At 50.4% G+C, this 27737-nt stretch overlaps 1 protein-coding gene across 4 annotated transcripts; it reads left to right on the forward strand.

Annotated features, from left to right (window-relative positions):
• The first annotated feature begins 10440 nt into the window (after nt 1-10440).
• LOC311520443 (uncharacterized protein) lies at nt 10441-27549 on the forward strand. Of its 4 annotated transcripts, none has more exons than XM_084627892.1 (3): nt 10468-10509; nt 23370-23483; nt 24757-27549. In XM_084627892.1, exon 3 carries the CDS (start codon nt 25091-25093, stop codon nt 26045-26047), a length of 957 nt encoding a protein of 318 aa, XP_084484018.1. In that variant the 5' UTR covers nt 10468-10509; nt 23370-23483; nt 24757-25090; the 3' UTR covers nt 26048-27549. The 4 variants fall into 4 exon arrangements, with proteins under 4 accessions (XP_084484016.1, XP_084484018.1, XP_084484019.1 ...); XM_084627893.1 differs by lacking the exon at nt 10468-10509 and adding an exon at nt 10947-11452 and having other exon boundaries at nt 23367-23483; XM_084627890.1 differs by lacking the exon at nt 23370-23483 and having other exon boundaries at nt 10441-10509.
• Nucleotides 27550-27737: the final 188 nt, after the last annotated feature.

Below are 27737 nucleotides of genomic sequence, written 5' to 3' on the forward strand. Positions count from 1 at the left end.
GCTTTGGTGTCACTCCACTTGGGGCGGCAAAAAACCTAGAGCCGGCCCTGGAAGTATCTCTTCCATTCCTGTCTAGCCCCACCTGTTTCTTTTCCTCCTTCAGCCTCTCTCCTTCCCTGCTGGGGCAATGCAGAGACAAGCCCCCATCTGGGGGAGTCACAGAGAGGTTTTAGCCAATGGAGTGTGTGTGGGACACAGAGAGGGTTGTGACTCTGTGTGCGCGTGTGGACGGTCTGTTAGGGAATGAGTGATGGAAAACAAAGGGGAAGTGAAAGTGAGGCCCCTGTCTGAGTATTATGACCCTGTGTGGCACTGCCATTCCCCTTCCAGAACCTCCCCTGATCTCATCTGTCACTGCACCCAGCATTTGTAACCTGTCATCATCACAGATGTGCTGCATAGCTATGCCTCAGATAGTGTGTCCCTCTTAGACAGCAGAAGCAGATCACAAACTCACATAGGAGCTATGGGCAGATCTCCTGTCACTGCCGCATTCATCTGGAAGGTGCTTTACAAAACATAACACTTCCCCTATGTAAGAGAAACACCCTCCTCAGAAACACCCCTCATTGCCACCACCTTACTTTGCTCTCCGTGGGGGCTGTTTGTCCTGTGGGATCTGACTCTTTCTGGGAGTCTTAAAAGAGCATTTGGGGAGCAGGAGTCATCCCCATGGAAATCACTTCTTTCACGGGGCCGCCTTCTTAGCCCTGGCTTTGGGCCTGGTTTTAGCCTTGCTCTCTCCTGTCTTACTTTTAGGTGGGCTCTTGATCACCTTAGAATCATAGAATATCAGGGTTGGAAGGGACCTCAGTAGGTCATCTAGTCCAACCCCCTGCTCAAAGCAGGACCAATCCCCAACTAAATCATCCCAGCCAGGGCTTTGTCAAGCCTGACCTTAAAAACCTCAAAGGAAGGAGATTCCACCACCTCCCTGGGTAACGCATTCCAGTGTTTCACCACCCTCCTACTGAAAAAGTTTTTCCTAATATCCAACCAAAACCTCCCCCACTGCAACTTGAGACCATTACTCCTTGTTCTGTCATCAGCTACCACTGAGAACAGTCTAGATCCACCCTCTTTGGAACGCCCTTTCAGGTAGTTGAAAGCAGCTATCAAATCCCCCCTCATTCTTCTCTTCCGCAGACTAAACAATCCCAGTTCCCTCAGCCTCTCCTCATAAGTCATGTGTTCCAGTCCCCTAACCATTTTTGTTGCCCTCCGCTGGATGCTTTCCAATTTTTCCACATCCTTGTAGTTTGGGGCCCAAAACAGGACACAGTACTCCAGATGAGGCCTCACCAATGTCGAATAGAGGGGAACAATCACGACCCTCGATCTGCTAGCAATGCCCCTACTTATACTTCCCAAAATGCCATTAGCTTTCTTGGCAACAAGGGCACACTGCTGACTCATATCCAGCTTCTCGTCCACTGTAACCACTAGGTCCTTTTCTGCAGAACTGCTGCCTAGCCACTTGGTCCCTAGTCTGTAGCGGTGCATGGCATTCTTCCGTCCTAAGTGCAGGACTCTGCACTTCTCCTTGTTGAACCTCATCAGATTTCTTTTGGCCCAGTCCTCTAATTTGTCTAGGTCCCTCTGTATCCTATCCCTACCCTCCAGCATATCTACCACTCCTTCCAGTTTAGTGTCAACTGCAAACTTGCTGATACCGGCTGCCAAGTAGACATGGAGACATTGATCATTACCCTTTGAGCCCGACGATCTAGCCAGCTTTCTATCCACTTTATAGTCCATTCATCCAGCCCATACTTCTTTTACCTGCTGGCAAGAATAGTGTGGGAGACTGTATCAAAAGCTTTGCTAAAGTCAAGGAATAACACGTCCAGTGCTTTTCCCTCATCCAGAGCCAGTTATCTCATCACAGAAGGCAATTAGGTTAGTCAGGCATGATTTGCCCTTGGTGTATCCATGCTGACTGTTTCTGATCACTTTTCTCTTCTCTAAGTGCTTCAGAATTGATTCCTTGAGGACCTGCTCCATGATTTTTCCAGGGACTGACGTGAGGCTGATTGGTCTGTGGTTCCCCGGATCCTCCTTCTTCCCTTTTTTAAAGATGGGCACTACATTAGCCTTTTTCCAGTCATTCGGGACCTCCTCCGACCGCCATGAGTTTTCAAAGATAATGGCCAATGGCTCTGCAACTCCTTCAGCACTCTTGGATGCAGCGCATCTGGCCCCATGGACTTGTGCTCATCCAGCTTTTCTAAATAGTCCCAAACCACTTCTTTCTCCACAGAGGGCTGGTCACTTCCTCTCCATGCAGTGCTGCCCAGTGCAGTAGTCTGGGAGCTGACCTTGTTCGTGAAGATAGAGGCAAAAAAAACATTGAGTACATTACCTTTTTCCACATCCTCTGTCCCTAGGTAGCCTCCCCCATTCAGTAAGGGGCCCACACTTTCCTTGACCTTCTTCTTGTTGCTAACATACCTGAAGAAACCCTTCTTGTTACTCAGCAGTGACGCTTGTGGGGCTTTATTCTGCCTTTTTTTGTCCCTGCTGCAGCCACCACTTTCTTAGGACTATTCCTGGACATGGGCATGGTGGCCTTTCTGGGGATCCTGGCAGCTCTAGCCAGCTTCTTGGGGGCTATTTTCCTGCTTAGAGCCACTGGCTGGTTCTTGTGCCTTGTCCTGGGGCCCAGCTACTGCTGGCTGACTGTGAAGGAGTCAAGGTGCTGGTGATCTCTGTGAACTCCTGAGCCCCACCTGGACATGGTTCTTTTTCTTCTGCACAGCCGAGCTCGTGGAGAACAGGAGCCTGCACATGTACATTCATATTCTATCTTTGTTTGACCAAACAGAGTCCTGTAGCACCTTAAAGACTAACCAATTGATTTGGGCATAAGCTTTCATGGGCTAGAACCCACTTTGTCAGATTTGTTAGTCTTTAAGTTGCCACAGGACTCCTCTTTGTTTTTGCTGAAACAGACTAACACGGCTTCCGCACTGAAACTTAGCTTTGTTTAATCGATGAAAACAAACTAGAGCCTCAAAGGACAGGAACTGATTTCAGCTGGACAGGTTTGCTCGCTGTTTGTACATTTTAACAAGAAAAATGTTGAATGATTAAATTCATTTCACATCCCCATTCAGCGAAACTCCTGAAGACACAGGAGATGGATATGAAAATATATTTCAATTAAAATAGAGAACGTTTAAGAGAGCACCTGGATTTGAACCAGAGACCTCTTGATCTGCTGTCAAATACTCTACCACCGAGCTCCCTGAGGCAATATAGCCTTGGAGCCAGTGATCTTGGAGAGTGTGAAGGAGACACTTATTTCAAAGAGCTTCTCTTCCATTCCCAGACACTGGTGGTTTTAAAAATGGGGTTTCATTCAATTTTATATTTGCATGTAAACACCACAGCTTGCACAGTCCCCACAACTGCTCAGTTTCACTAGAGCACAACAACTTTGAGGGACCACACCCAGCTACCCAGCTCTGCATCCTTTAACCTCTTCAGCATTTCTCCAATCCCTTAAAGCCACAGGGCACATCATGTAACTTGAACCCATCAATCTCTATATCATTAATGACTTAATTCCCAAAGCATTCTGACCAGAAGCAGAGAGCTCCTGAGAGTGTCAGCCACACTCCTGTGCCCTGCAGCAGAGTGGTTGTGGCAGCGGGCAGGGTCTATTGTGCACAGGTCACTTTGTTATATTTTGCATACTTTCTGGTTCTGTGGGAGACTTCTTGTCTCCCATACAGTAGCCCTGGGCTTAATTTGTGGCCAGTGCAGACCTGAGTTTTATGCTTAGATGTAGAAATTGCAGAGTTTAAGCTTGAAACATGGGCCAGTTTCCTCCCCATCCCCGTACCATTTCATATCTTTACATTCAAACACGATGACTTTCTGAGTGATCTGTCTTAGTTCAACCATACAGTGTTGGGGTCCATGTAGGACTCTCTGGGTAAAATCCTCTGGACTGTTATGCAGCAGCTCAGACCAGATGTTCATAGAGATTTAGCCTGCCTTTAAAATCAATGAATAAAAACAAACTATGGTGTTAAATTAATCCTCAGAAGCTCCTTTCCCCTATCCAGATCCCCAGCAAAGTGCAATCCAAGGAAGAGGGCTGGTTCTGAAGGACAGAAAAAGGAACTCCTTCTCCCTCTGGAGGAATCAGACTCTAACTTTGTTACATACTGAGGTGGCTTCCTTTCTTCTGTTCAAAATGGTTGAGCCGTGCCTGGCAATATACTGATGTTGGAGACGTCCTTAGCCAAAATAGGTTTGAATCCCCTTTCTGACAACAGGCTGAGTTTTTCTTGAATTTGTTCCCAGACAAAATATTCTCCATTCATTTTAACAGAGTCAAATCTTTAATGAGGTGTCACTTTTCCTCCTCAGTCTCGGTTTTTTCACCCTGAAGGTTCCTGTCCTCACAGCTTAGTGAGAGGATGTGATTTTGGGAAGGGGTTTTCACTCTGAAGTTTCCATGACGGGGCATTTCCAAGTCAGGCCAAGGAGTGCAAAATCTCAGATCTGTGTGAATGAAGAGAGAAAACGGAACAGTTCACCCACAAACCGCCCATCCACACACTCTGCTCCATGCAGTGTGAAAAGATCTTGCAGCATGAGAACGTGGAGTTTTACCTGATAGGAAGGTAGTTTTAAATGACCAATCAGCAGCCAGAAAACCTTTATACCAGTTGGCTCTAATTTGTCTCCTCAGGCTCCAGTGCTGTGGTGACTCTGCAGTGGAGAAGTTGTTGTTAGCAGATACAAGGACCAGGCCAAATTTGCTATTCAAATTCTCCACTTCATAGTTTTCCAAGTCTGGGAATATCCAGTAGCAACATTTCTAATAGGAAGGTGGATGCAAAGCAGTTCAATGGGAAATGCCTACACCTCCTGTGGGGGTGGAGTAGAAAGGAATAATGTTGTGAGCATTGTTTTGGAAATTTGCCTTTGCTAACAAGGTTTGTCTCAAGTCTTATTTCGTGTGATGGTGTTATTTGAAGGAATCGGGAATGATTTTTTATGATATTAATTCAAATCTAAAGTTTGTTTAATCAATCCTAAAAATTAGTGTCCCCTGATTTTTTGTTTCCCAGCAAGAATGAACAGGTGTTATTCCATCCGACCTTCCATGGAACAACAGCAGCACCCTAAAGAAAAAGGAAAGCGAATGTCTCACTGTCAGGGATGCAGGTGGCCACGTCCCCTCAGTGTGACCATTGCCCTTGCAGGAGAGAAGGTTTCAATGGAATTGAATGCCGTGGCTCAGACAAGAGCCACAGGGAGCAGCTGGGAGCATCCCCAGTAGCAGATTTGTAGGCACTTGGCAGATTTAAGTGAAAGAAATTTAGGTTCACAGGATCTTTAGACACCTGAGTTAAGGAACAGCTTGGGGGTGGGGTTGGGGGGGCAAGCTGAGGGTCAGTGGCATCGAAATGTCAGATTCAGGTACCTAAAATGAAAGTAGCAGCTGGGCATCTAAATCTTTTTGTGCATCTACCCCTGGTGCCTAACCCTCTTTGACAACTGCACGAGGCCCCTCTCTGCCTCCTCCGGTGCCTGATACCATTAAAAACCCAACCCCAAGTCATTTCTGAAAAGAGGCAAAATCAGTGTAATATAATCTGGGTCCACAAGCACTAAAATACCTTAATCAGAAGAGTATGTGTCCTTGAGAGGCACTCCCTCCTAGCCAATCAGCTTTGTGCAGAGGAGCATGGAGGAGGGGCAGAGGGCTGGTGCTGTAGCCTTAGGTCAGCAAGAAAGGGACCAATCCCTCACCCCAAGAGAGCAGACTGGAGAACATGGGGAGCGATCCCACTACTTCTCACATGTGAAGCCAGCACTTTTCCAGTTGAGCAAACTCTGCCCCCCTGGAGCCTGTCTCTCCAGTGCTCCTGCCACTGCCAGGCGAAGGAGGGCTGGGGCCAAGTAGTTTCTGCCTGCCAGGGCTGGCTTTTTGGGAGGCCAAGTAGGGGGCCACAGGAGGGACTTAGGCCCCTGGCTGGCAATGCCTTTGAAAAGAAAGGATAAGGACACCCCTGCCCCTGGAGAACATGGGCATCAATCCCACTACCTCTCACATGCAAAGCAAGCACTCTACCGCTTGAGCTAATTCCCCCACAGGTGAGCAGCTGCCCTCACCCCCCCTCCCATCTCGTTCCAGAGGCCACAAGGTCCCTGCAGCTGCCCGTGGCTCCTTTCCGAAAGGGCCGCTTGTCAGGCTGTTTCCTGTGGGCTGGCTAGCTCAGTTGGTTAGAGCGTGGTGCTAACAACACCAAGGTTGTGGGCTCAAGCCCCATGCCGGCCACTTGACAGTCCTAGGGAAGTGGTGTGTCTTCCTTGAGCTGACTGCTATGGGCAGGGAGGCCAAAAGAGAAACAGGCTGAGCAGCTTACAGGGAGCAGGCAAGAGTCCTGGTGGAGGAGGGTCCAGCGTGCACAAGGCCAGCCTGCAGGGAATAGGCGCTGGTCACCTCCTTCCCTCCCCTCTCTCAGCTAGTTCCTTCACCTGGGGGCTGAAAGGGACTTATGTCCCTGGCCAGTTGCCTTCCCCACTTGTAGAAGATGCTTATGGCAGGGCTCTCCTCTTGCCCCCTTTGTCCCCAACAGAAAGTTGCCAAAGGTGAGATGATGTGGAAAGGCAGAGATCCGCTCCTCACGCTCCTTGTCACGGTTGATGGACTTTCACATGCCTTTTTCCGCATCTGAGCCGACGCTGGCAGAACGCATTGCGGCGCTTCCCAGGGGCTGCCTGGTGCAGCTGGCCAGACCATAGTGCCAAAGAGGCTGAGCCTGTGGATTCGAGACCCTGCGTAGCTGAAGGCCTGGGGAGCACCATGTGACATTATCTGATTAAAATATGATCATGGACATGATTGTCGCCACCACTGTTATAGAATTGCAACCAATCTTATACAGGTGTGGCAAGTACGGTGTCGTTAGAAAAGCTATGATTTGCTGAATATGTTTGTGCTATTGATATGCCTGGATCGTTTTTGCATTTGAAGCTATGCACAGTGGCTCTATACCTGGATTTCAAATATGTTTGCATCTGAGTAGCACCCACAAGGTATTTAGCCTGCACATCTTGAAGTGACTATTCAAGTTAAATGGCTCACCAGGGAACACTGAACTCCCAGTGGACCATGGGAGACGCCGATCTACACCCAGTGGACTTTTCTGTGAACGTTCCATCTGGAGTCCAGGTCATGGCTGCTGCTGTGACTAAGCAAAATCATCTGTGGACGTGGGACTTGCCCATGGGACTCCAAACACCATCTTGTTACCTGTAATTTTCCACTGTCTCTGCTGAGGGCTTTGTCTGAAACCATGGAGGTTTCCATGCACATGGCAGAAGCTATAAAAGGCCCTGGAAACATCTCCATTTGACCCCTTTCCTGCTTAAACTGTTTGACTATGACCTTATACTAATGGGAGCAGTCTAACCAAAGGACTGAGGACCTTCCAGTAAAGGCCATCCCAAGAGATTGTGGTGCCCATGCGGGGGTGGGGAGGCTGGCCCCAGGGTTCCACAGGGGGGGCATCCCCAGGCCTCCGCGGAGGGGGTGCCCTCCCCCGCACTCACAGGGCAGTGGGAAGTGGAGCGACCCAGACACAGCCCGCTCTGCTCTGTTCCCCTGGCTCCGAGCCTTGGGGCTTGGGGGGGTAGGAGGGGAACCGCCCCCAGCACTCACCAGTGGCGCTGCTGGGAGCCGGCAGAGAGGAGCAGGCTGGGGCCAGGTCATTGCACTTCCTGCTGCCCAGTGATTGCAGGGCAGGCCCGACCCCTGCTGCAGTCCCACAGGATGCATAGCTCAGGGGAGGGGGGATGGGGGGGAAGGGGTGGAATGGAGGTGGGGCGGGGGCTTAGGGGAAGGGGTGGAGTGGGTGCGGGACGGGAGCGGGGGCAGCTTTTCTGGCCACGAGGGGCCAGCTTAGCCAGCCAGGGGATCGGGCTGGCCACTGGAGCAGCCCGCAGCTGTGTAGTTTGCATACGGGGAAGGACGACCCTGCTTCCAGTGATTCAGAAGCAACCAGGGACCTTATAAGCCAAGAGCTTATTCCATCACTGCCACAAGCCTGCTCCAAAGACTTTGCAATTATTGTATGTCTTTGATTCCTTTAGCGAATTTTAACTCTAGCCTTTCTTTCTTTCTTTCTTTCTTTCTTTCTTTCTTTCTTTCTTTCTTTCTTTCTTTCTTTCTTTCTTTCTTTCTTTCTTTCTTTCTTTCTCAGTAAACCTTTAGATTTTAGATACTAAAGGATTGGCAACAGCATGATTACTGGGCTAAGATCTGCGTTGTATATTGACCTGGGTATGTGGCTGGTCCTTTAGGATCTGAAGAACCCTTGCATTTGATTAAATTGGCTTCAAATAACCACTCATCAGCAAGTTCAGTGTTTTTGGTGGCAATAAAAGGACTGGAATGCCTAAGGAGACTGCTTTTCTGACTTCTTGTTAGCCAGTGTGGTGAAACAGAAGTTTACTTTTGTTGCTGGTTTGGTATGTCTTATCAGAGAATGACCACTGCTTTTCGGGTGTGCCTGCCCCATTTCTCAGCACTTTTCCCTGAATTGAGTATTCTCAGTTGTGACCCACTAAGGGCTTGTCTATACCACACAGCTTTTAGCAACAAGGCTGTGTCCTTGTCGCTAAAAGTCAGTGTGTTTGAACGCTCTTTTGCAGAATTTTGTTGGCACTTTTGCTGACAAAATTCTTCCAGCCCTGCAAGTGGCATAAGCTTTGTCGGCAGGAGAGTGTTCCTGCTGACAAAGCTGCGTTCACACTGCCGCTTGCATAGGCATCACCATCCCCAGAGGGGATCACTCTCAGATCCAGACCCACCTCTTTGTGAGGACCTCGCGTAATGAGAGCAACCGCCCTCCCTTGCCCACACGCCACATACACCCCTCCTTGGTAGAGGGAGGAAAGCTGGGAAAAGGGAAAAAAGAAGCAAGAGAAGAGGAGAAAGGAGGAAGGAAAGAGGAAAAGGGAAACCAAAAAGGATAAACTCTAAGGTCCCCAGTGATGCCAAGTGTCAAAGTCCTAGGTAGGAAATCAAATTCTGCCCCCTTAAGCCAGTGTTTTCTGTGCCGAGAATTCTGCCTGCAGCAGGTGGATCAGACCCAACAGGTTCCAAACCTCTCAGAGCCTCTGACCTTGTCCAAGGGACGTTCGTTTTCTGGCACAATCCATGGTGGGAAAGGAGAAAACTCCACAGAGGCTCCTCCTCATGTTCACAGACGTGAATCCTAATTCTCTCCCCGTCCTCGAGGGGAGACCTGGAGAAGGAGACGTGCGGCAGCAAAGCCGGGGGGGTCTCAGAGACTGCCCTGGCCCACCTGCACCTCGGCCCTGCCCGGCTGATGTCGGGGTCTCTCTGTGAGGTCACCCCCTCCCCACCACCTTTGCCCAATGGGCTGAGTTCCTGCAAAAGGCCTTTGTGATGTCACTGCCCCACCCACCCCTCCCCTCCAAGCTGATGTCCTGCCCCTGCCCAGCCTCTGTGGAGGTTGGAGTTGTTGCCCCTGGATCTAGGGTTGCCAACTTTCTGACCCAACAAAACTGAACACCCTTGCCCCGCCCCCTTGCCGAGGTCCCAGCCCGCTCACGCCATCTCCCTCCCCTCCGTCGCTCCCTCTCCCCCATGCTCACTCAATCGCTCATTGTCACCGCGCTGAGGAGGGCTGGGGAGGGTCCCTTTTCAACTGGGTGTTGTCGGGACGGACCTGGGAAGGAGGGCTGCCTGCCAAGCACCTTTAGGAGGAGGCGTCCCTCCCTGTCAGAAAATCATCTCCCTCCCTCAGCTCAGTGACGGCCTGAATTGCTCCTTCTCCCGGCAGAGCCAGAGGATTGAAAGCAGCAACATCAAACCCCTGTGTAGCTCGCAGGAATGAACACAGAGACGCCCTTGTATCTCAACAGATGGTTACTTTTACCCTTGGGAAACTACAAGCCTAAAGGGAAAGGCAGTGGCAGCAGATCTAAGGAATAAACACAACTCAATCATCATCGTTACGCCCATTGTGACTGCAACATCTTTATACACATCTCATTATCATTCGTGCATTCTTTTCTCTGGAGCCCAGACCTTGACTAGACCTTGACCAAGAAATCTGGATCTTGATGAAAATAATCACCGCCCCTGGTTAATGCAATGGAGTTGACACCCAGGGGGTGTCCCTACGTAGGTTCAACAATGGCTGCCTTTTACCCATAGTTTTTAAACAGGGCAATACATCGATACAGACCCGGCACAGGGACCAGCGGGCTCCGGGGAGGCAGGGCCGGGCCGGGCGGAGCGAATCGCTGCCCCGGTCCCCGCAGCGCCCAACTCCCCGCCTCAGACTGTCCTGCCCCGCCGCGTTCTGCCCAGCGACCGGTGACGCAGGCGGGCCTGTGAGTCGCTATTGGCGGGATGTTCCCTCCCCCAGCCAATCCCTGGCGCGGGGCGGTTCCCTCGGGAGCGGGCGGGTCCCTGGGCCGAGTCCTGGTGCGCTGCAGGGGGGCGCTCCCGTGAGTGTCGGAGAGACCCCGGGCCGGGGGAGGGGGGAGCTGGGTGTTGGGGGGGGGGGCAGCCGGGCCGGGGGGGTGCGGGGAGGGGGGCAGCCGGGGCAGGGGAGGGCAGCCGGGCCGGTGGGGCGGGGAGGGGGGAGCTGGGTGTCGGGGGGGGCAGCCGGGCCGGGGGGGCGGGGAGGGGGGAGCTGGGTGTCGGGGGGGGCAGCCGGGCCGGGGAGGGGGGAGCTGGGTGTCGGGGGGGGGGCAGCCGGGCCGGGGAGGGGGGAGCTGGGTGTTGGGGGGGGGCAGCCGGGCCGGGAGGGGGGAGCTGGGTGTCGGGGGGGGCAGCCGGGCCGGGGGGGCAGTTCTGGGCTCTGCGTTCAGAGGTGTTGGGAGACCCCCCCGCGTCCCCCCCCCCGGCACTGAGCGGTCGCTGACAGGGATCGGTGACGTTGCTATAGTGACCGGGGAGGGGGGGGGTCCTGGCCCCCTTGTGCCCGGCGCTGCCGGGGGCTGCGGGGACAATGTGCCGTGGGGGGCTGAGCGCCCCTGACCCGAGCGGTGACCCCGGCATCCAACACCGACCGCCCCCAGCCGGGGGTGCGGCCCCGCTTGGACCGGCACCCATGGGTGCTGCACCTGCCGACAAGCCCCTCGCGGCCCCGTGAGGCTCCCGGGCTGCGGGGAGTCCCCGGGGCCAGGCGCTGCCCAGGCGTTGGGTCCCTGCCGCGTCTCCGGGCCGGCGGGGCTCTCAGACCCGAGCCCTGTGGGCAGAGCCGGGCTGAGGGTTAGTGGAGGGAGTAAATTAACCCCCCAGATAGACCAGGTTTAAATGAAGGAAAAAGGCTTCTTGGATCTCTCCGACCTTTAATGGCTCCCAGACGGTCTTCACACTGGGTTTAACCCCAGTGCCTGGAACTCCGGAGCGTGGCTTGTCCTTGGCTACCTACGGCTAACTTGTGTGAGCACCAGTCTAGTCACACCCACAGTCAGCAATGGCAATGGGTCATATCTGTAGTGGAAGCACATCTTTAGAGGTTTCAGAGTAGCAGCCGTGTTAGTCTGTATCCGCAAACAGGAAAGGAGGACTTGTGGCACCTTAGAGACTAACAAATTTATTAGAGCATAAGCTTTTGTGAGCTACAGCATCCAATGAAGTGAGCTGTAGCTCACGAAAGCTTATGCTCAAATAAATCTTTCGAGGTGTCATCCTAGGGAGGAGATGTTAACCCCCGCTCTGTCTCTGGCCGTGTGTTGGCGCCCCAAGGCGGGGAGAGTTTGGAGCCCCTAGATCTGTGCATTAATCAGGTCTTAGTTTGGGCATGAGCTCCTGTTGCAGAACAGCTACTGCATTTGTGCTGTTAGGATCTCCTGTAGCTGCCGAATAAAGAGTTTCCGGATCCCAACAGGGTGGGGTTAGGAGAGGGGAAGGCACATCCTGCTTTTCCAGGCATGGACTTGAATCTTCCTTGTTTCCTATGAGGCAGCAGCTCAGACCCTGGGAAGCTCAGCAGCCTGTATTGAGCTGGGTGAGGCTGTGGGGTGGGGTTGGGGTTTGCTTGAAGTGGTTTAAGGAGCATTGGTGCCCTTGTGTCACGTCAGTAATAGGCTTGGTTTGACCTAATAGACCTGTTTGACCTAAACAGGGTTAGGCCCCAGTGCAGCCTGGCCTTATAGGGTCACAGAATCATAGAAGATTAGGGTTGGAAGAGACCTCAGGAGGTCATCTAGTCCGACCCCCTGCTCAAAGCAGGACAAACCGCAACTAAATCATCCCAGGCAAGGCTTTGTCAAGCCAGGCCTTAAAAACCTCTAAGGATGGAGATTCCTCCACCTCCCTAGGTGACCCGTTTCAGTGCCTCACCACCCTCCTAGTGAAATAGTGTTTTCTAATATCCAGCCTAGACCTCCCCCATTGCAACTTGAGACCACTGCTCCTTGTTCTTTCATCTGCCACCACTGAGTACAGCTGAGCTCCATCCTTTTTGGAACCCCCCTTCCGGTATTTGAAGGCTGCTATCAAATCCTCCCTTACTCGTCTCCTCTGCACACTAAATAAGCCCAGTTCCCTCAGCCTCTCCTCGTAAGTCATGTGCCTGAGCCCCCTAATCATTTTCAGTGCCCTCCACTGGACTCTTTGCAGTTTGTCCACATCCTTTCTGCAGTGGGGGGGACCAAAACTGGCCACAGTACTCCAGATGTGGTCTTACCAGTGCCGAATAGAGGGGAATAATCTCTTCCCTCGATCTGCTGGCAATGCTCCTACTAATGCAGCCCAGTATGCTGGTAGCCTTCTTGGCAACAAGGGCACACTGTTGACTCATACCCAGCTTCTCGTCCACTGTAATCCCCAGGTCCTTTTCTGCAGAACTGCTGCTTAGCCAGTCGGTCCCCAGCCTTTAGTAGTGCTTGGGATTCTTCTGTCCTAAGTGCAGGACCCTGCACTTGTCCTTGTTGAACCTCATCAGATTTCTTTTGGCCCAATCCTCCAATGTGCCTAGGTCACTCTGTATCCTTTCCCTACCCTCCAGCATATCTATCTCTCCCTATCTTAGTGTCATCCGCAAACTTTCTGAGGGTACAATTCATCCCATCATCCAGATTGTTAATAAAGATGTTGAACAAAACCGACCCCGGGGGCACTCTGCTTAATACCGGCTGCCAGCTAGACACTGAGCCATTGATCACTACCCATTGAGCCTGACAATCTAGCCAGCTTTCTATCCACCTTATAGTCCATTCATCCAATCCATACTTTTTAAACTTGCTGGCAAGAATACTGTGGGAGACCGTATCAAAAGGTTTGCTAAAGTCAAGATAGATCACATCCACCGCTTTCCCCATATCCACAGAGCCAGTTATCTCATCATAGAAGGCAATCAGGTTGGTCAGGCATGTCTTGCCCTTGGTGAATCCATGTTGACTGTTCCTGATCACCTTCCTCTCCTCCAAGTGCTTCAAAATGGAGTCCTGGAGGACTGAAGTGAGGCTGACTGGTCTGTAGTTCCCCATATGCTCTTTCTTCCCTTTTTTAAAGATGGGCACTGTATTTACCTTTTTCCAGTCATCTGGCATCTCCCCTGATGGCCACTAGTTTTCAAAGATAATGGCCAATGACTCTGCAATCACATCAGCCAACTCTCTCAGCACCCTCGGATGCATTCGATCCAGCTCCATGGACTTGAGCATGTCCAGCTTTTCTAAATAGTCCTGTTCTTTCACCACTGATGGCTGCCCACCTCCTCCCCATACAGTACTGCCTAGTGCAGCAGTCTGGGAGCTGAACTTGTCTGTGAAGACCGAGGCAGAAAAAGCATTGAGTACTCCAGCTTTTTCCTCATCATCTCTCACTAGGTTGCCTCCCCCATTCAGTCAGGGTCCCACACAGTCCCTGACCTTCTTCTTGTTGCTAACATACTTGAAGAAACCCTCCTTGTTATCCTTCATATTCCCTGCTAGCTGCATCTCCAATTGTGCTTTGGCCTTCCTGATTACATCCCTGCGTGCTTGAGAGTATTGTTATACTCCTCTTTAGTGATCTGTCCAAGTTTCTACTTCTTGTAAGCTTCCTTTTTGTATTTAAACTCACCAAAGATTTTCACTGTTAAGCCATGCTGGTCACCTGCCATATTTTGCCATTCTTTCTGCACATCAGGCTGGTTTGTTCTTGTGCCCTCAATAAGAACAAACAGCCAGCCAGCTCTCCTTGACTCCTTTCCCCCTCGTATTAGCCTCTCAGGGGATCCTGCCCATCAGTTCTCTGAGGGCGTCAAAGTCTCCTTTTCTCAAGTCCAGGGTCCGTATTTTGCTGCTTTCCTTTCTTCCTTTTGTCAGGAGCCTGAACTCGACCATCTCATGGTCACTGCTGCCCAGGTTGCCACCCACTTCTACTTCCCCTATGAATTCTTCCCTGTTTGTGAGCAGGTCAAGAGGAGCATGGCCCCTGGTTGGTTCCTACAGCACTTGTACCAGGAAGTTGTCCTCAACACTCTTCAGAAACTTCCTGGATTGTCTGTGCACTGCTGTATTGATCTCCCAGCAGATGTCAGGGTGACTGAAATCTCTCATGAGAACCAGGGCCTGTGATCTGGAAACTTGTTAGTTGTCTACCTCATCCTCCTGGGCTGCGGGAAGGGTGGCCAGCACATCCCTCTGCCCGCACCGTTTCCCGCAGCCCCCATTGGCCTGGAGCAGCAAACTGCGGCCAGTGGGAGCAACGATTGGCCGAATCTGCGGACGCGGCAGGTAAACAAATCAGCCCGGCCCGCCAGGGGCTTTCTCTGAACAAGTGGTGGACTGGCTTTGAGAACCACTTGTCCATAGCACACACCCACCACGACATCACCCTTGTCGCTCTCTTCTCTAAACTTAACCTAAAGACTCTCAGCAGGCTTTCCATTAGAGAATGGAAAGTTACAGCAAAGTCTATCTGGGTCTCTCCAGAATCCAGAACTTTCTCTTTTGTCCCAGTCCAGAAGCTTCTCCTCCCTCCAACAGCCCACACTTAGCCCCCAGGGGCTCCTCCTTAGTCTTTTGTTCTTGTTCCTGCCAAACATTGTCACCTGGCCTCATCCTCAGCTCTTTGTTTTCCATCTGGTCACCGCTGGCTGGCTTCCTGCAGAGGATGGGTCATCCATGGTCATTAGTTGCTAGGTGCCAAATGTCTGGGCAGTTGTCTTCTGGGACTCCCCATCAGCATGGGACCCACACCCCAGTTAGTGAGGCATCAGTCACACCTGGATCTTTGCCGAGCAATTAATCCTTTCCCCCACCTGTTAATCATGCAGCTCATAGGGGAAACTGAGGCACACACAATATTCATTATAAAATATGGGGAGATGTAGCTGATGAGTGATGCTGAGAGAGACCCAGTGATAGCTGGAGAAGGGGAATCAGCACTGGAGAGCTCAGAGAGCAGGGCCTGATGAACCCAAGTCCAGTGCATGGCCCTTTTGGAAAGTGGGAGAGCTGACCCAGGGCTGCTGGGTGAATGCAGAGGGGAGGGTGAGGAGACGGGGAGCAGAGGGTCGGATAGGCCATCGCTTTGGAAGCTGAAGTTACCGAGGATGAGTGTGTGAGGCTGGAAGGGAGAACCAGTTGTGGGGATCAGAGTGGCAGTGTATAATTCCCCTGAGCAGTGTCTGACGTCAGTGGGATGCTCACCGGTGTGAAGGGATCAGGGGTTCAGTCACTGAAGCACCAGGCCATTTGTCTGGGAGCTATCGCCCTTCCCCACCCCCTGCTTTGGCCCTGATTCTGCCTGTGGATCTGTGGGGTGAACCCGACTATAGGGATGGGTGATCAGCTTGTGAGCTCCATGGAGGAAGAGCCCGTGCAGTGACTGGCACAAGAGGGGGCCTGGTCCCTACAGGGGACATAACTTATTCACGCTGTGGCTGCACCGAAGTCCAAAGCAGACCGCAAAGAGTTACAAAGGGATCTCACAAAACTTGGTGACTGAGCAACAAAATGGCAGGTGAAAATCAGTGGGATAAATGCAAAGTAATGCACATTGGAAAACATAATCTCAACTATACATATCAAATGATGGGATCTAAATTAGCTGGTACCACTCAAGAAAGAGATCTTGGAATCATTGTGGATAGTTCTCTGAAAACATCCATTCAATGTGCTGTGGCAGTCACAAAAGCAAACAGAATGTTGGGAATCATTAGGAAAGGGATAGATAATAAGAAAATACCATATTACCTCTGTATAAATCCATCGGATGCCCACATCGTGGATGCTCTGTGCAGATGTGGTCACCCAATCAGGAAAATATCTATTGGAACTGGAAAAGGTACCAAAAAGGGCAACAAACATGATATGGGGTATAGAACAGCTTCCACAGGAGGAGAGATTAATAAGACTGGAACTTTTCAGCTTGGAAAAGAGGCGACTAAGGGGGCTCTGATTGGGGTCGATAAAGTCATGACGGTTGTGGAGAAAGTGAATAAGGAAGTGTTATTTACCCCCTTAACATAACACAAGAACTAGGGGTCACCAGATGAAATTAATAGGCACCAGGTTTAAAACAAATAAAAGGAAGTATTTCTTCATACAATGCACAGTCAACCTGTGGAACTCCTTGCCAGAGGATGTTGTAAAGGCCAAGAGTATAACAGGGTTCAAAAAAGAACTAGATAAGTTCATGGAGGACAGGTCCATCAATGGCTATTAGGATGTGCAGGGATGGTGTCCCTAGCCTCTGTTTGCCATAAGCTGGGAGTGGACGACAGGGGATGATCACTTGATGTTTGCCTGTTCTGTTCATTCCTTCTGGGGCACCTGGCATAGGCCAATGTCAGAAGACAGGAGACTGAGCTAGATGGACCTTTGGTCTGACCCACTATGGCCGTTCTTATGTTCTTAATAAATTATGGTAAATTGTGTGCATAGCGCAGGCCCTCGCTCCCACCTGCAGCTTGGACACATCCCCCCTGCCCTCCCCTTGTATCCCTTGCTTCAGCTTCTGCATCTTCTACAGCCCCAGCCCTTCTCCTGCTCCACCCTCCCACTCCTGCTCCTCACACCCCCCTCCAGCTCTGCTCTTCCTCCTGGGCCCCCTTTCCTTCTTCATACTCCCCTTCAGCCCCCCTGTGCCCACAGTACACTCTCCCTGTCTGCTCCCCTACTCCTCACAAGCTCCAGCCCCCCTCCCCTCTCTCCCTCATGCCCCCCCTCCAGCCTTGCCTCCCTTCTCCTCCTACCTCAATCCCTCTTTCTCCCTGGTCAGGCTGATCTGTGAGTCCTTTCCCAGGTCTCCCTCCCACAGGAGCGCTCCTGAGGGCTGGCGCCACCTCGTGTGTATTGCCAGGGACTCCCTGGCAGGGTCTGGTTGGGTCTGACCTCCCTGCCCCCAGTCTTTCCCACCAGGCCTGCACTCCAGGCGCGCATTCCAGACAGTGCTGTCGGAGCCCGGCCCGGGGCTGCCCTGGTACAGCCGTGTTGGGCACGTGGACGATCAGGTCATCTATGTCTACAGCAGCGAGCAGGGCTGGCTCTAGGCACCAGCAAAACAAGCAGGTGCTCGGGGCGGCACATTTCGAGGGGCGGCATTCCGGCGCCGGCCATGCCGCCCCTCGAAATGTGCCCCCTCCGCCCCGCCTCCGCCTGCTCCCCTGAGCGCACCGCCGCCACTCCGCTTCTCCCCCCTCCCTTCCAGGTTTGCCGCACGCCAAACAGCTGTTAAGGTGGGGGCGGGGGGGGGGCACGAAACAAAGCAGGGGTGGCCAACAATTTTTTTGCTTGGGGCGGCAAAAATCCTAGAGCCGGCCTTGCCCCCCAGCGCCTGCAGGAGCCAAGCCAGCCCCGGGAGAGCCACCGCCCCGGACTGGGCCAGGTCTTGAGTCTCCCAGCCCGAGGGGGCATGAGGGAGCTGGGGCAGAGACTGGCAGGGGCAGCAGGAGCAATGGGGGGAGGGCAGGGGGGTTCCCAGTTCCCAGCCTTGCCCAGCCCCATTCCTGCAACCCTCCACCCTGGGGCAGTGACCCTCCTGGGGAGCAGAGGAGGGGCAGGGAGAGGAAAAGCCAGTTCCTGTCTCTGTCTGGTGCCCGTGCTGCTGGGGGGATGCGCTGCCCTGGGGACAGGGTTGGGGGGGTCCCCCAGAGTGGCTCCCCCAATTCTGGGGCCGAATGGCTAGGCAGCAGTTCTGCGGAAAAGAACCTAGGGGTGACAGTGGATGAGAAGCTGGATATGAGTCAGCAGTGTGCCCTTGTTGCCAAGAAGGCCAATGGCATTTTTGGATGTATAAGTAGGGGCATAGCGAGCAGATCGAGGGACGTGATCGTTCCCCTCTGTTCGACATTGGTGAGGCCTCATCTTGAGTACTGTGTCCAGTTTTGGGCCCCACACTACAAGAAGGATGTGGATAGATTGGAGAGAGTCCAGCGAAGGGCAACAAAAATGATTAGGGGTCTAGAACACATGACTTACGAGGAGAGGCTGAGGGAGTTGGGATTGTTTAGTCTGCAGAAGAGAAGAATGAGGGGGGATTTGATAGCTGCTTTCAACTACCTGAAAGGGGTTTCCAAAGAGGATGGCTCTAGACTGTTCTCAATGGTAGCAGATGACAGAACGAGGAGTAATGGTCTCAAGTTGCAGTGGGGGAGGTTTAGATTGGATATTAGGAAAAACTTTTTCACTATGAGGGTGGTGAAACACTGGAATGCGTTACCTAGGGAGGTGGTGGAATCTCCTTCCTTTGAGGTTTTTAAGGTCAGGCTTGACAAAGCCCTGGCTGGGATGATTTAACTGGGAATTGGTCCTGCTTTGAGCAGGGGGTTGGACTAGATGACCTTCTGGGGTCCCTTCCAACCCTGATATTCTATGCTTCTATGATTCTGCTCTTTGGCTGCACAATTTCATTCTTTTCAGTTCTTTATAAAGTGCTGAAATTACCAGATTGACCTTGCGTCTGAGCCAGCCTGGCAGTGCCTATGTTCATCTACAGGGTAGAAAGTCTCTGTCCAGAGTGAAAAAGTGTTATCAACTTTTGAACTAATTCGGTAGCAGAAGGATTTAGGCTGGTAACTTCACATTTGACACAGAGAGAATTACTAGGTCAGACATGCTCGTCTCTCAGCTCTGGTTAAAAATGACCTGTGATGTGTGTGTTTTCTGAGGGTTGAATAACTCCATTCTGCACACACACTGATTTCTTCTTCCATTTGATAAGTTTTGTTTGTTGACTTATTTCAGAGTAGCAGCCATGTTAGTCTGTATTTGCAAAAACAGGAGGACTTGTGGCACCTTAGAGACTAACCAATTTATTTGAGCATAAGCTTTCGTGAGCTACAGCTCACTTCATCGGATGCATAAAGCGGAAAGTACAGTGAGGAGATTTTATATACACACAGACCATGAAAAAATATACATTGTAAGGAGAGTGATCACTTAAGATGAGATATTACCAGCAGGAGAGTGGGGTGGAGGGAGAGAAAAACTTTTGAAGTGATAATCAAGGTCGGCCATTTCCAGCACATTTCCAGAAGTTAACAAGAACATCTGAGGAACGGGGGGGGGGGGGGGGAGAGGGAATAAACAAGGGGAAATAGTTTCGCTTAGTATAATGACTCAACCACTCCCAGTCTCTATTCAAGCCTAAGTTAATTGTATCCAATTTGCAAATTAATTCCAATTCAGCAGTCTCTCCTTGGAGTCTGTTTTCGAAGTTTTTTTGTTGAAGGATAGTCACTCTGAGGTCAGAAATCGAGTGACCAGAGAGATCGAAGTGTTCTCCGACTGGTTTATGAATGTTATAATTCTTGACATCTGATTTGTGTCCATTTATTCTTTTACGTAGAGACTGTCCAGTTTGTCCAATGTACATGGCAGAGGGGCATTGCTGGCACATGATGGCATATATCACATTGGTAGATGTGCAGGTGAACGAGCCTCTGATAGTGTGGCTGATGTGATTAGGCCCTGTGATGGTGTCCCCTGAATAGATATGTGGACACAGTTGGCAATGGGCTTTGTTGCAAGGATAGGTTCCTGGGTCAGTGGTTCTGTTGTGTGGTGTGTGGTTGCTGGTGAGTATTTGCTTCAGGTTGGGGGGCTGTCTGTAGGCAAGGACTGGCCTGTCTCCCAAGATTTGTGAGAGTGATGGACCGTCCTTCAGGATAGGTTGTAGATCCTTGATAATGCATTGGAGAGGTTTTAGTTGGGGGCTGAAGGTGACGGCTAGTGGCGTTCTGTTATTTTCTTTGTTGGGCCTGTCCTGTAGTAGGTGACTTCTGGGTACTCTTCTGGCTCTGTCAATCTGTTTCTTCACTTCAGCAGGTGGGTATTGTAGTTGTAAGAATGCTTGATAGGGATCTTGTAGGTGTTTGTCTCTGCCTGAGGGGTTGGAGCAAATGCAGTTGTATCGCAGAGCTTGGCTAAAAGAAAAGGAGTACTTGTGGCACCTTAGAGACTAACCATTTTATTTGAGCATGAGCTTTCGTGAGCTACAGCTCACTTCATCGGATTCATCTACAGCTTGGCTGTAGACAGTGGATCGTGTGGTGTGGTCTGGGTGAAAGCTAGAGGCATGTAGGTAGGAATAGCGGTCAGTAGGTTTCCGGTATAGGATAGTGTTTATGTGACCATCGCTTATTAGCACTGTAGTGTCCAGGAAGTGGATCTCTTGTGTGGACTGGACCAGGCTGAGGTTGGTGGTGGGATGGAAATTGTTGAAATCATGGTGGAATTCCTCAAGGGCTTCTTTTCCATGGGTCCAGATGATGAAGATGTCATCAATATAGCCCAAGTAGAGTAGGGGCATTAGGGGACGAGAGCTGAGGAAGCGTTGTTCTAAGTCAGCCATAAAAATGTTGGCATACTGTGGGGCCATGCGGGTACCCATAGCAGTGCCGCTGATTTGAAGGTATACATTGTCCCCAAATGTGAAATAGTTATGGGTGAGGACAAAGTCACAAAGTTCAACCACCAGGTTTGCCGTGACATTATTGGGGATAGTGTTCCTGATGGCTTGTAGTCCATCTGTGTGTGGAATGTTGGTGTAGAGGGCTTCTACATCCATAGTGGGCAGGATGGTGTTTTCAGGAAGGTCACCGATGGATTGTAGTTTCCCCAGGAAGTCAGTGGTGTCTCGAAGATAGCTGCGAGTGCTGGTAGCGTAGGGCCTGAGGAGGGAGTCTACATAGCCAGACAATCCTGCTGTCAGGGTGCCAATGTCTGAGATGATGGGGCGCCCAGGATTTCCAGGTTTATGGATCTTGGGTAGCAGATAGAATACCTCTGATCGGGGTTCTAGGAGTGTGTCTGTGCGGATTTGCTCCTGTGTTGCTTCAAGGTGTTTCTTGAGCAGATGGTGTAGTTTCTTTTGGTAACCCTCAGTGGGATCAGAGGGTAATGGCTTGTAGAAAGTGGTGTTGGAGAGCTGCTAAGCAGCCTCTTGTTCATATTCTGACCTATTCATGATGACAACAGCACCTCCTTTGTCAGTCTTTTTGATTATGATGTCAGAGTTGTTTCTGAGGCTGAGGATGGCATTGTGTTCTGCACGGCTGAGGTTATGGGGCAAGTGATGCTGCTTTTCCACAATTTCAGCCCGTACACGTCGGTGGAAGCACTCTTTGTAGAAGTCCAGTCTGCTGTTTCGACCTTCAGTAGGAGTCCACGCAGAATCCTTCTTTTTGTAGTGTTGGTAGGAAGGTCTCTGTGGATTAGTATGTTGTTCAGAGGTGTGTTGGAAATATTCCTTCAGCCCCCAACTAAAACCTCTCCAACGCATTATCAAGGATCTACAACCTATCCTGAAGGACGGTCCATCACTCTCACAAATCTTGGGAGACAGGCCAGTGCTTGCCTACAGACAGCCCCACAACCTGAAGCAAATACTCACCAGCAACCACACACCACACAACAGAACCACTAACCCAGGATCCTATCCTTGGAACAAAGCCTGTTGCCAACTGTGTCCACATATCTATTCAGGGGACACCAGGGCCTAATCACATCAGCCACACTATCAGAGGCTCGTTCACCTGCACATCCACCAATGTGATATATGCCATCATGTGCCAGCAATGCCCCCCTGCCATGTACATTGGACAAACTGGACAGTCTCTACTTAAAAGAATAAATGGACACAAATCAGATGTCAAAAATTATAACATTCATAAACTAGGTTTCAGAGTAGCAGCCGTGTTAGTCTGTATTCGCAAAAAGAAAAGGAGGACTTGTGGCACCTTGGAGACTAACCAATTTATTTGAGCATAAGCTTTCGTGAGCTACAGCTCACTTCATCGGATGCATAAAAGTTGAAAATGCAGTGAGGATGTTTTTATACCCACAGACCATAAAAAATGAGTGTCTATCACTTCAAAAGGTTTTCTCTCCCCCCACCCCACTCTCCTGCTGGTAATAGCTTATCTAAAGTGATCAGTCTCCTTACAATGTGTATGATAATCAAGGTGGGCCATTTCCAGCACAAATCCAGGGTTTAACAAGAACGTCTGAGGAACAAGGGGGGGGACGGGACGGGACGGGGACGGTGTAGGAAAAAACAGGGGGAAATAGGTTACCTTGCATAATGACTTAGCCACTCCCAGTCTCTCAGAGAACACTTCAATCTCTCTGATCACTCGATTTCTGACCTCAAAGTGACTATCCTTCAACAAAAAAACTTTGAAAACAGACTCCAATGAGAGACTGCTGAATTGGAATTAACTTAGGCTTGAATAGAGACTGGGAGTGGTTGAGTCATTGAGTTCCTCAGATGTTCTTGTTAACTCCTGGAAATGTGCTGGAAATGGCCCACCTTGATTATCACTTCAAAAGGTTTTCTCTCCCTCCACCCCACTCTCCTGCTGGTCATAGCTCATCTTAAGTGATCACTCTCCTTACAATGTATATTTTTTCATGGTCTGTGTGTATATAAAATCTCCTCACTGTACTTTCCACTTTATGCATCCGATGAAGTGAGCTATAGCTTACGAAAGCTTATGCTCAAATAAATTGGTTAGTCTCTAAGGTGCCACAAGTACTCCTTTTCTTTTTGTTGACTTAGGATCTGATTTTGCCAAACACTTCCTTTCTTTAGCCATCTGAGTGGTCTCATTGACTTTATTAAATCAGTGTTTCTGGCCAGGTTCATAAATGTCTCACAGATTTATTCCTGGTGACGGGGCAGAGTCTGTTCTATAATCAAATGACCAAACCCTGGAACTTTAATTACAAGACCCTAAAAGTACATTCCTAAATCCATATTGAAGCAGCGGAATAAGTGGCCTGGTTATCGATAGCTCTGGACACTCGGAACCAAACCCCATTGTTGCAGGCTCAGCATTTTTGAAACTCAGGCCACTTACTGAGATAACTGAATGTTGGGCCCTAACTTGATGCTCATTTGTTTGCTTGACCCCAAGTAGGAGTTCCAATTTCCAGACCTGACATGATCTCCTGGCTCAAGTGAAGGGAGAAGCTGTGGGTCTCCAATCTCCAGGGAGAGGAGGAAACAGAGATACTGACAGATGCCCACAGAAGTAAGGAATTGGCAAAAGTGGCTCAGAAACCTTTTTACATTCTCATGACAAATGCCACTCCTGAGTTTTCACCGGTTCTGTGTGCCTATGTAGAAACAAAAAGAAAAGGAGTACTTGTGGCACCTTAGAGACTAACCAATTTATTTGACCATAAGCTTTTGTGAGCTAGAGCTCACTTCATCGGATGCATTCATTGGAAAATGCATCCGATGAAGTGAGCTGTAGCTCACGAAAGCTTATGCTCAAATAAATTGGTTAGTCTCTAAGATGCCACAAGTACTCCTTTTCTTTTTGCGAATACAGACTAACATGGCTGCTACTCTGAAACCTATGTAGAATCATAGAATATCAGGGTTGGAAGGGACCCCAGAAGGTCATCTAGTCCAACCCCCTGCTCGAAGCAGGACCAATTCCCAGTTAAATCATCCCAGCCAGGGCTTTGTCAAGCCTGACCTTAAAAACCTCTAAGGAAGGAGATTCTACCACCTCCCTAGGTAACGCATTCCAGTGTTTCACCACCCTCTTAGTGAAAAAGTTTCTCCTAATATCCAATCTAAACCTCCCCCACTGCAACTTGAGACCATTACTCCTCGTTCTGTCATCTGCTACCCCTGAGAACAGTCTAGATCCATCCTCTTTGGAACCCCCTTTCAGGTAGTTGAAAGCAGCTATCAAATCCCCCCTCATTCTTCTCTTCTGCAGGCTAAACAATCCCAGTTCCCTCAGCCTCTCCTCATAACTCATGTGTTCCAGTCCCCTAATCATTTTTGTTGCCCTTCGCTGGACTCTCTCCAATTTATCCACATCCTTCTTGAAGTGTGGGGCCCAAAACTGGACACAGTATTCCAGATGAGGCCTCACCAATGTCGAATAGAGGGGAACGATCACGTCCCTCGATCTGCTGGCTATGCCCCTACTTATACATCCCAAAATGCCATTGGCCTTCTTGGCAACAAGGGCACACAGCTGACTCATATCCAGCTTCTCATCCACTGTCACCCCTAGGTCCTTTTCCGCAGAACTGCTGCCGAGCCATTCGGTCCCTAGTCTGTAGCGGTGCATTGGGTTCTTTCAAACACAGAAACAAACCCTCTCCTCCATATTCAGATGGGAATGAGGTGGCAGAATTGGTTCCCTTCTTTCTCTCCTCTGGGAAAGGATTTGGGGGCAGTTGTTTGGTTTGTTTCTCCTTTCCTACTCCCCTTTGTGATGTCCCCTTTTTTCTGCATCTCAGTGGGTGACTCCAAACGGGATTCTCTCTCTGTCCCCGCAGGTGATGGGACGGTGAGTGAGACCGAGGAGGAGACCCTCAGCTGGGAGTCCTGAGACGGTGGAACCACACAGGACAGTTTGGGAAGATCCAAGGTGAATATTTCCCAGTGACCACGGATGGGAAAAACATTAAGACTCAGCCCAGGCCACAGAGGCAACAGGGAAAAGAGCCAAGGCCGAGACAGGGTGAACCAGCTCACCGGAGCAGAGGAGTTGGAAAAATCAAAGAAACTGCTCAGCTGACAATCCCCACTGGAGACAGACCCAATAAGTTTGGTGACTCTGGGAAAAGCTTCCCTGGGAGTTCAGCCCATATTACTCCGCAGACAGTCCACATGGGGAAAAAACCCTACAGATGTGCTGAGTGCGGGAAAAGCTTCTCTCAGAGTACTACGCTCATTAACCATCAGAGAATCCACACCGGAGAAACACCCTATACATGTCTGATCTGTGGGAAAAGCTTCCGATACAGTTCAGTCCTTGCTACGCATCAGAGAAAACACACTGGAGAGAAACCTTATAAATGTCCTGAGTGTCAAAAAACATTCAGTGGCAGCGGAAACTTTAACAGGCATCGGAAGATGCACACAGGAGAGAAGCCCTTCAAATGCACCGAGTGCGGGAAAAGCTTCAGAGAGGGCTACCACCTTGTTTCACATCAGAGAATGCACATGGGAGAGAGACCCTATGGATGCCCTGACTGTGGGAAACACTTCTCTGACACTGCTGGACTCATTATCCATCAGAGAATCCACACAGGAGAGAAGCCCTATACATGCCCCAAGTGTGGGATCAGCTTTGTTCAGCCCTCACAACTTGTTAGACACCAGAGAATCCACACAGGAGAAAAGCCCTATAAATGCCTGACCTGTGGGAAAAGCTTCAGTGATAAATCACTTTTAAATCAACACCAGAGAATCCACACAGGAGAAAAACCCTATACATGTCTGACCTGTGGGAAAAGCTTCCGATACAGTTCAGCTTTTACCACACATCAGAGAAAACACACTGGAGAGAAACCTTATAAATGTCCTGAGTGCGGGAAAAGCTTCAGTAACATCACGACCTTTAACGGTCATCGGAAGATACACACAGGAGAGAAGCCCTTCAAATGCTGTGATTGTGGGAAAAGCTTCAGGAGGCGCCCAGACCTTAATACACATCAGAGAACTCACACAGGAGAGAAACCCTATAAATGCCTGACGTGTGGGAAAACATACCGGTGTAGCTCACACCTTTCTAAACATCAGAGAATCCACACAAACAAGAAATCTTTGAAGTGCCCTGACTAGGGAAGGGCCAAGTGAATAACGTCTTTGCCAATTCCCATGAACCTCAGAGCGTCCGGCGAGGCTGGAGTGGCTGTGTAATGGGGATATGCAATGGTTATAAAGCAGAGAATAAAATCACATTCCTGGAACAGAGTCGGCTAGAGCAAGAGGCTGGGATAAACTTCCCATATTGTGATGGGATTTGATTATGATTTTTCAAGATGCTCTGAACATCGTCTGATCAACTTCTGCATTTAAGTTAATTCCCCACAATTTGTCAGTTCAGGCCATAGTCTAGGAGCAGGTTGGATTCCTCATTGATGCTAAGCTCTCACATAGCAGGATCTGCAATGGTCTCTATCATCTCCCCTTGGCTAGGAGATGCTGTTCCTTCCTGGCAGACAAAAATCCAGTTACTTACAGCTTTGTCACTCCTCAGTAGGGCTGCAGCAATGTGATCTGCCTGGCCATGAAACCATCGGTGTGGGGGGATCTTCAGCTAGTGCAGAATGCTGCAGTGCATCTTCTCTGCAACACAAGCTCCTGTGAGCATATCACGCCTGTCTTCCACTCCCTGCATGGCCTGCCCACCAAATACCAAATTGTGTTCAAGATCTTGGTCCTTATCTTCAAGGTGCTCCATGGCCTGGGCCTGGTTTATTTAAAACACTTCCTAAAGCTCTGTGAAGAAGACCATAGACAGCAACTTTGCATCTCTAGGACATTGAAACTGTCCAAAATAAGGGTAAAGTTTATTTGTGCGGAGACAAAACTGCCTTGATGGAAAGACTCAGACAGTGGAATGAACTCCCCCAGGAGCTAAAGACCATCACCAACCTGACCACCTTCTGCTCCTGATGTAAGCCACATTTCTTTGACTTTGCCTTCTGTAGTATAAATATATATCAACACATATACTTACTGCCACAAACAAAAGCTACCATAACAGAACTCTTCACTGTACAACTTCTCCCCCAGGAAATGATGAGAGAATGAACATATGACAGAAGGCTGCTTACTGCACTACTGAAAGGTGCTCACATACTGTGGGGATGAGCCTGGTGTAAGCATCCACACAGAACAGAATTCTGCTGCCATGCAGCTACAGTCTTATTCTCTGTAATTTAGCATCACACACTCATCGAGGCTTAGGGCTGAAGAGACCTCAGGAGGTATCTAGTCCAAGTTCCAGTGTTCCCTCTAATTTTCCGCACTCATGTGCAGAATGAATCTTGTTTTGTGACACCAACATGGAAGTGATGTGTGACAGATCACCTCCATATTGGTGCACACACAGGCGCCAACTTTCGTTGGCACTGGTGGGTGCTCACGCGCTCTGCCCCCTCCCTGCCCCTATTGGATCCCTCCCCAAATCCCTGTCCTGGCCTTGCCTCTTCCCCAAGCACACCACGTTCCTCCTCCTTCCTCCCAGCGCTTGCGCCGCGAAACAGCTGGTTCCCAGCGCAAGCACTGGGAGGGTGTGGGGAGGAGCAGGATGCGGTGGCCCTCTCAGGGGAGGAGGCGGAGGCTGGGGGGGGGCGGGGGGACTGGAGCTGGGGAAGGGGCAGGTTGGGGAGCTGCAGATGGGTGCTCTGCACCCACCAATTTTTCCCCGTGGGTGCTTCAGCCCCGGATCGCACAGAGAGTCGGCATCTATGGGTGCACTTTTCAAAATTAATGGGGTGGGCCTGAGGGGTTTATTTGGTGTGTG

The sequence above is a fragment of the Lepidochelys olivacea genome (assembly GCF_965140295.1).
Source record: "Lepidochelys olivacea isolate rLepOli2 genome assembly, chromosome: 5".
Lineage (NCBI taxonomy): Eukaryota > Metazoa > Chordata > Testudines > Cheloniidae > Lepidochelys > Lepidochelys olivacea.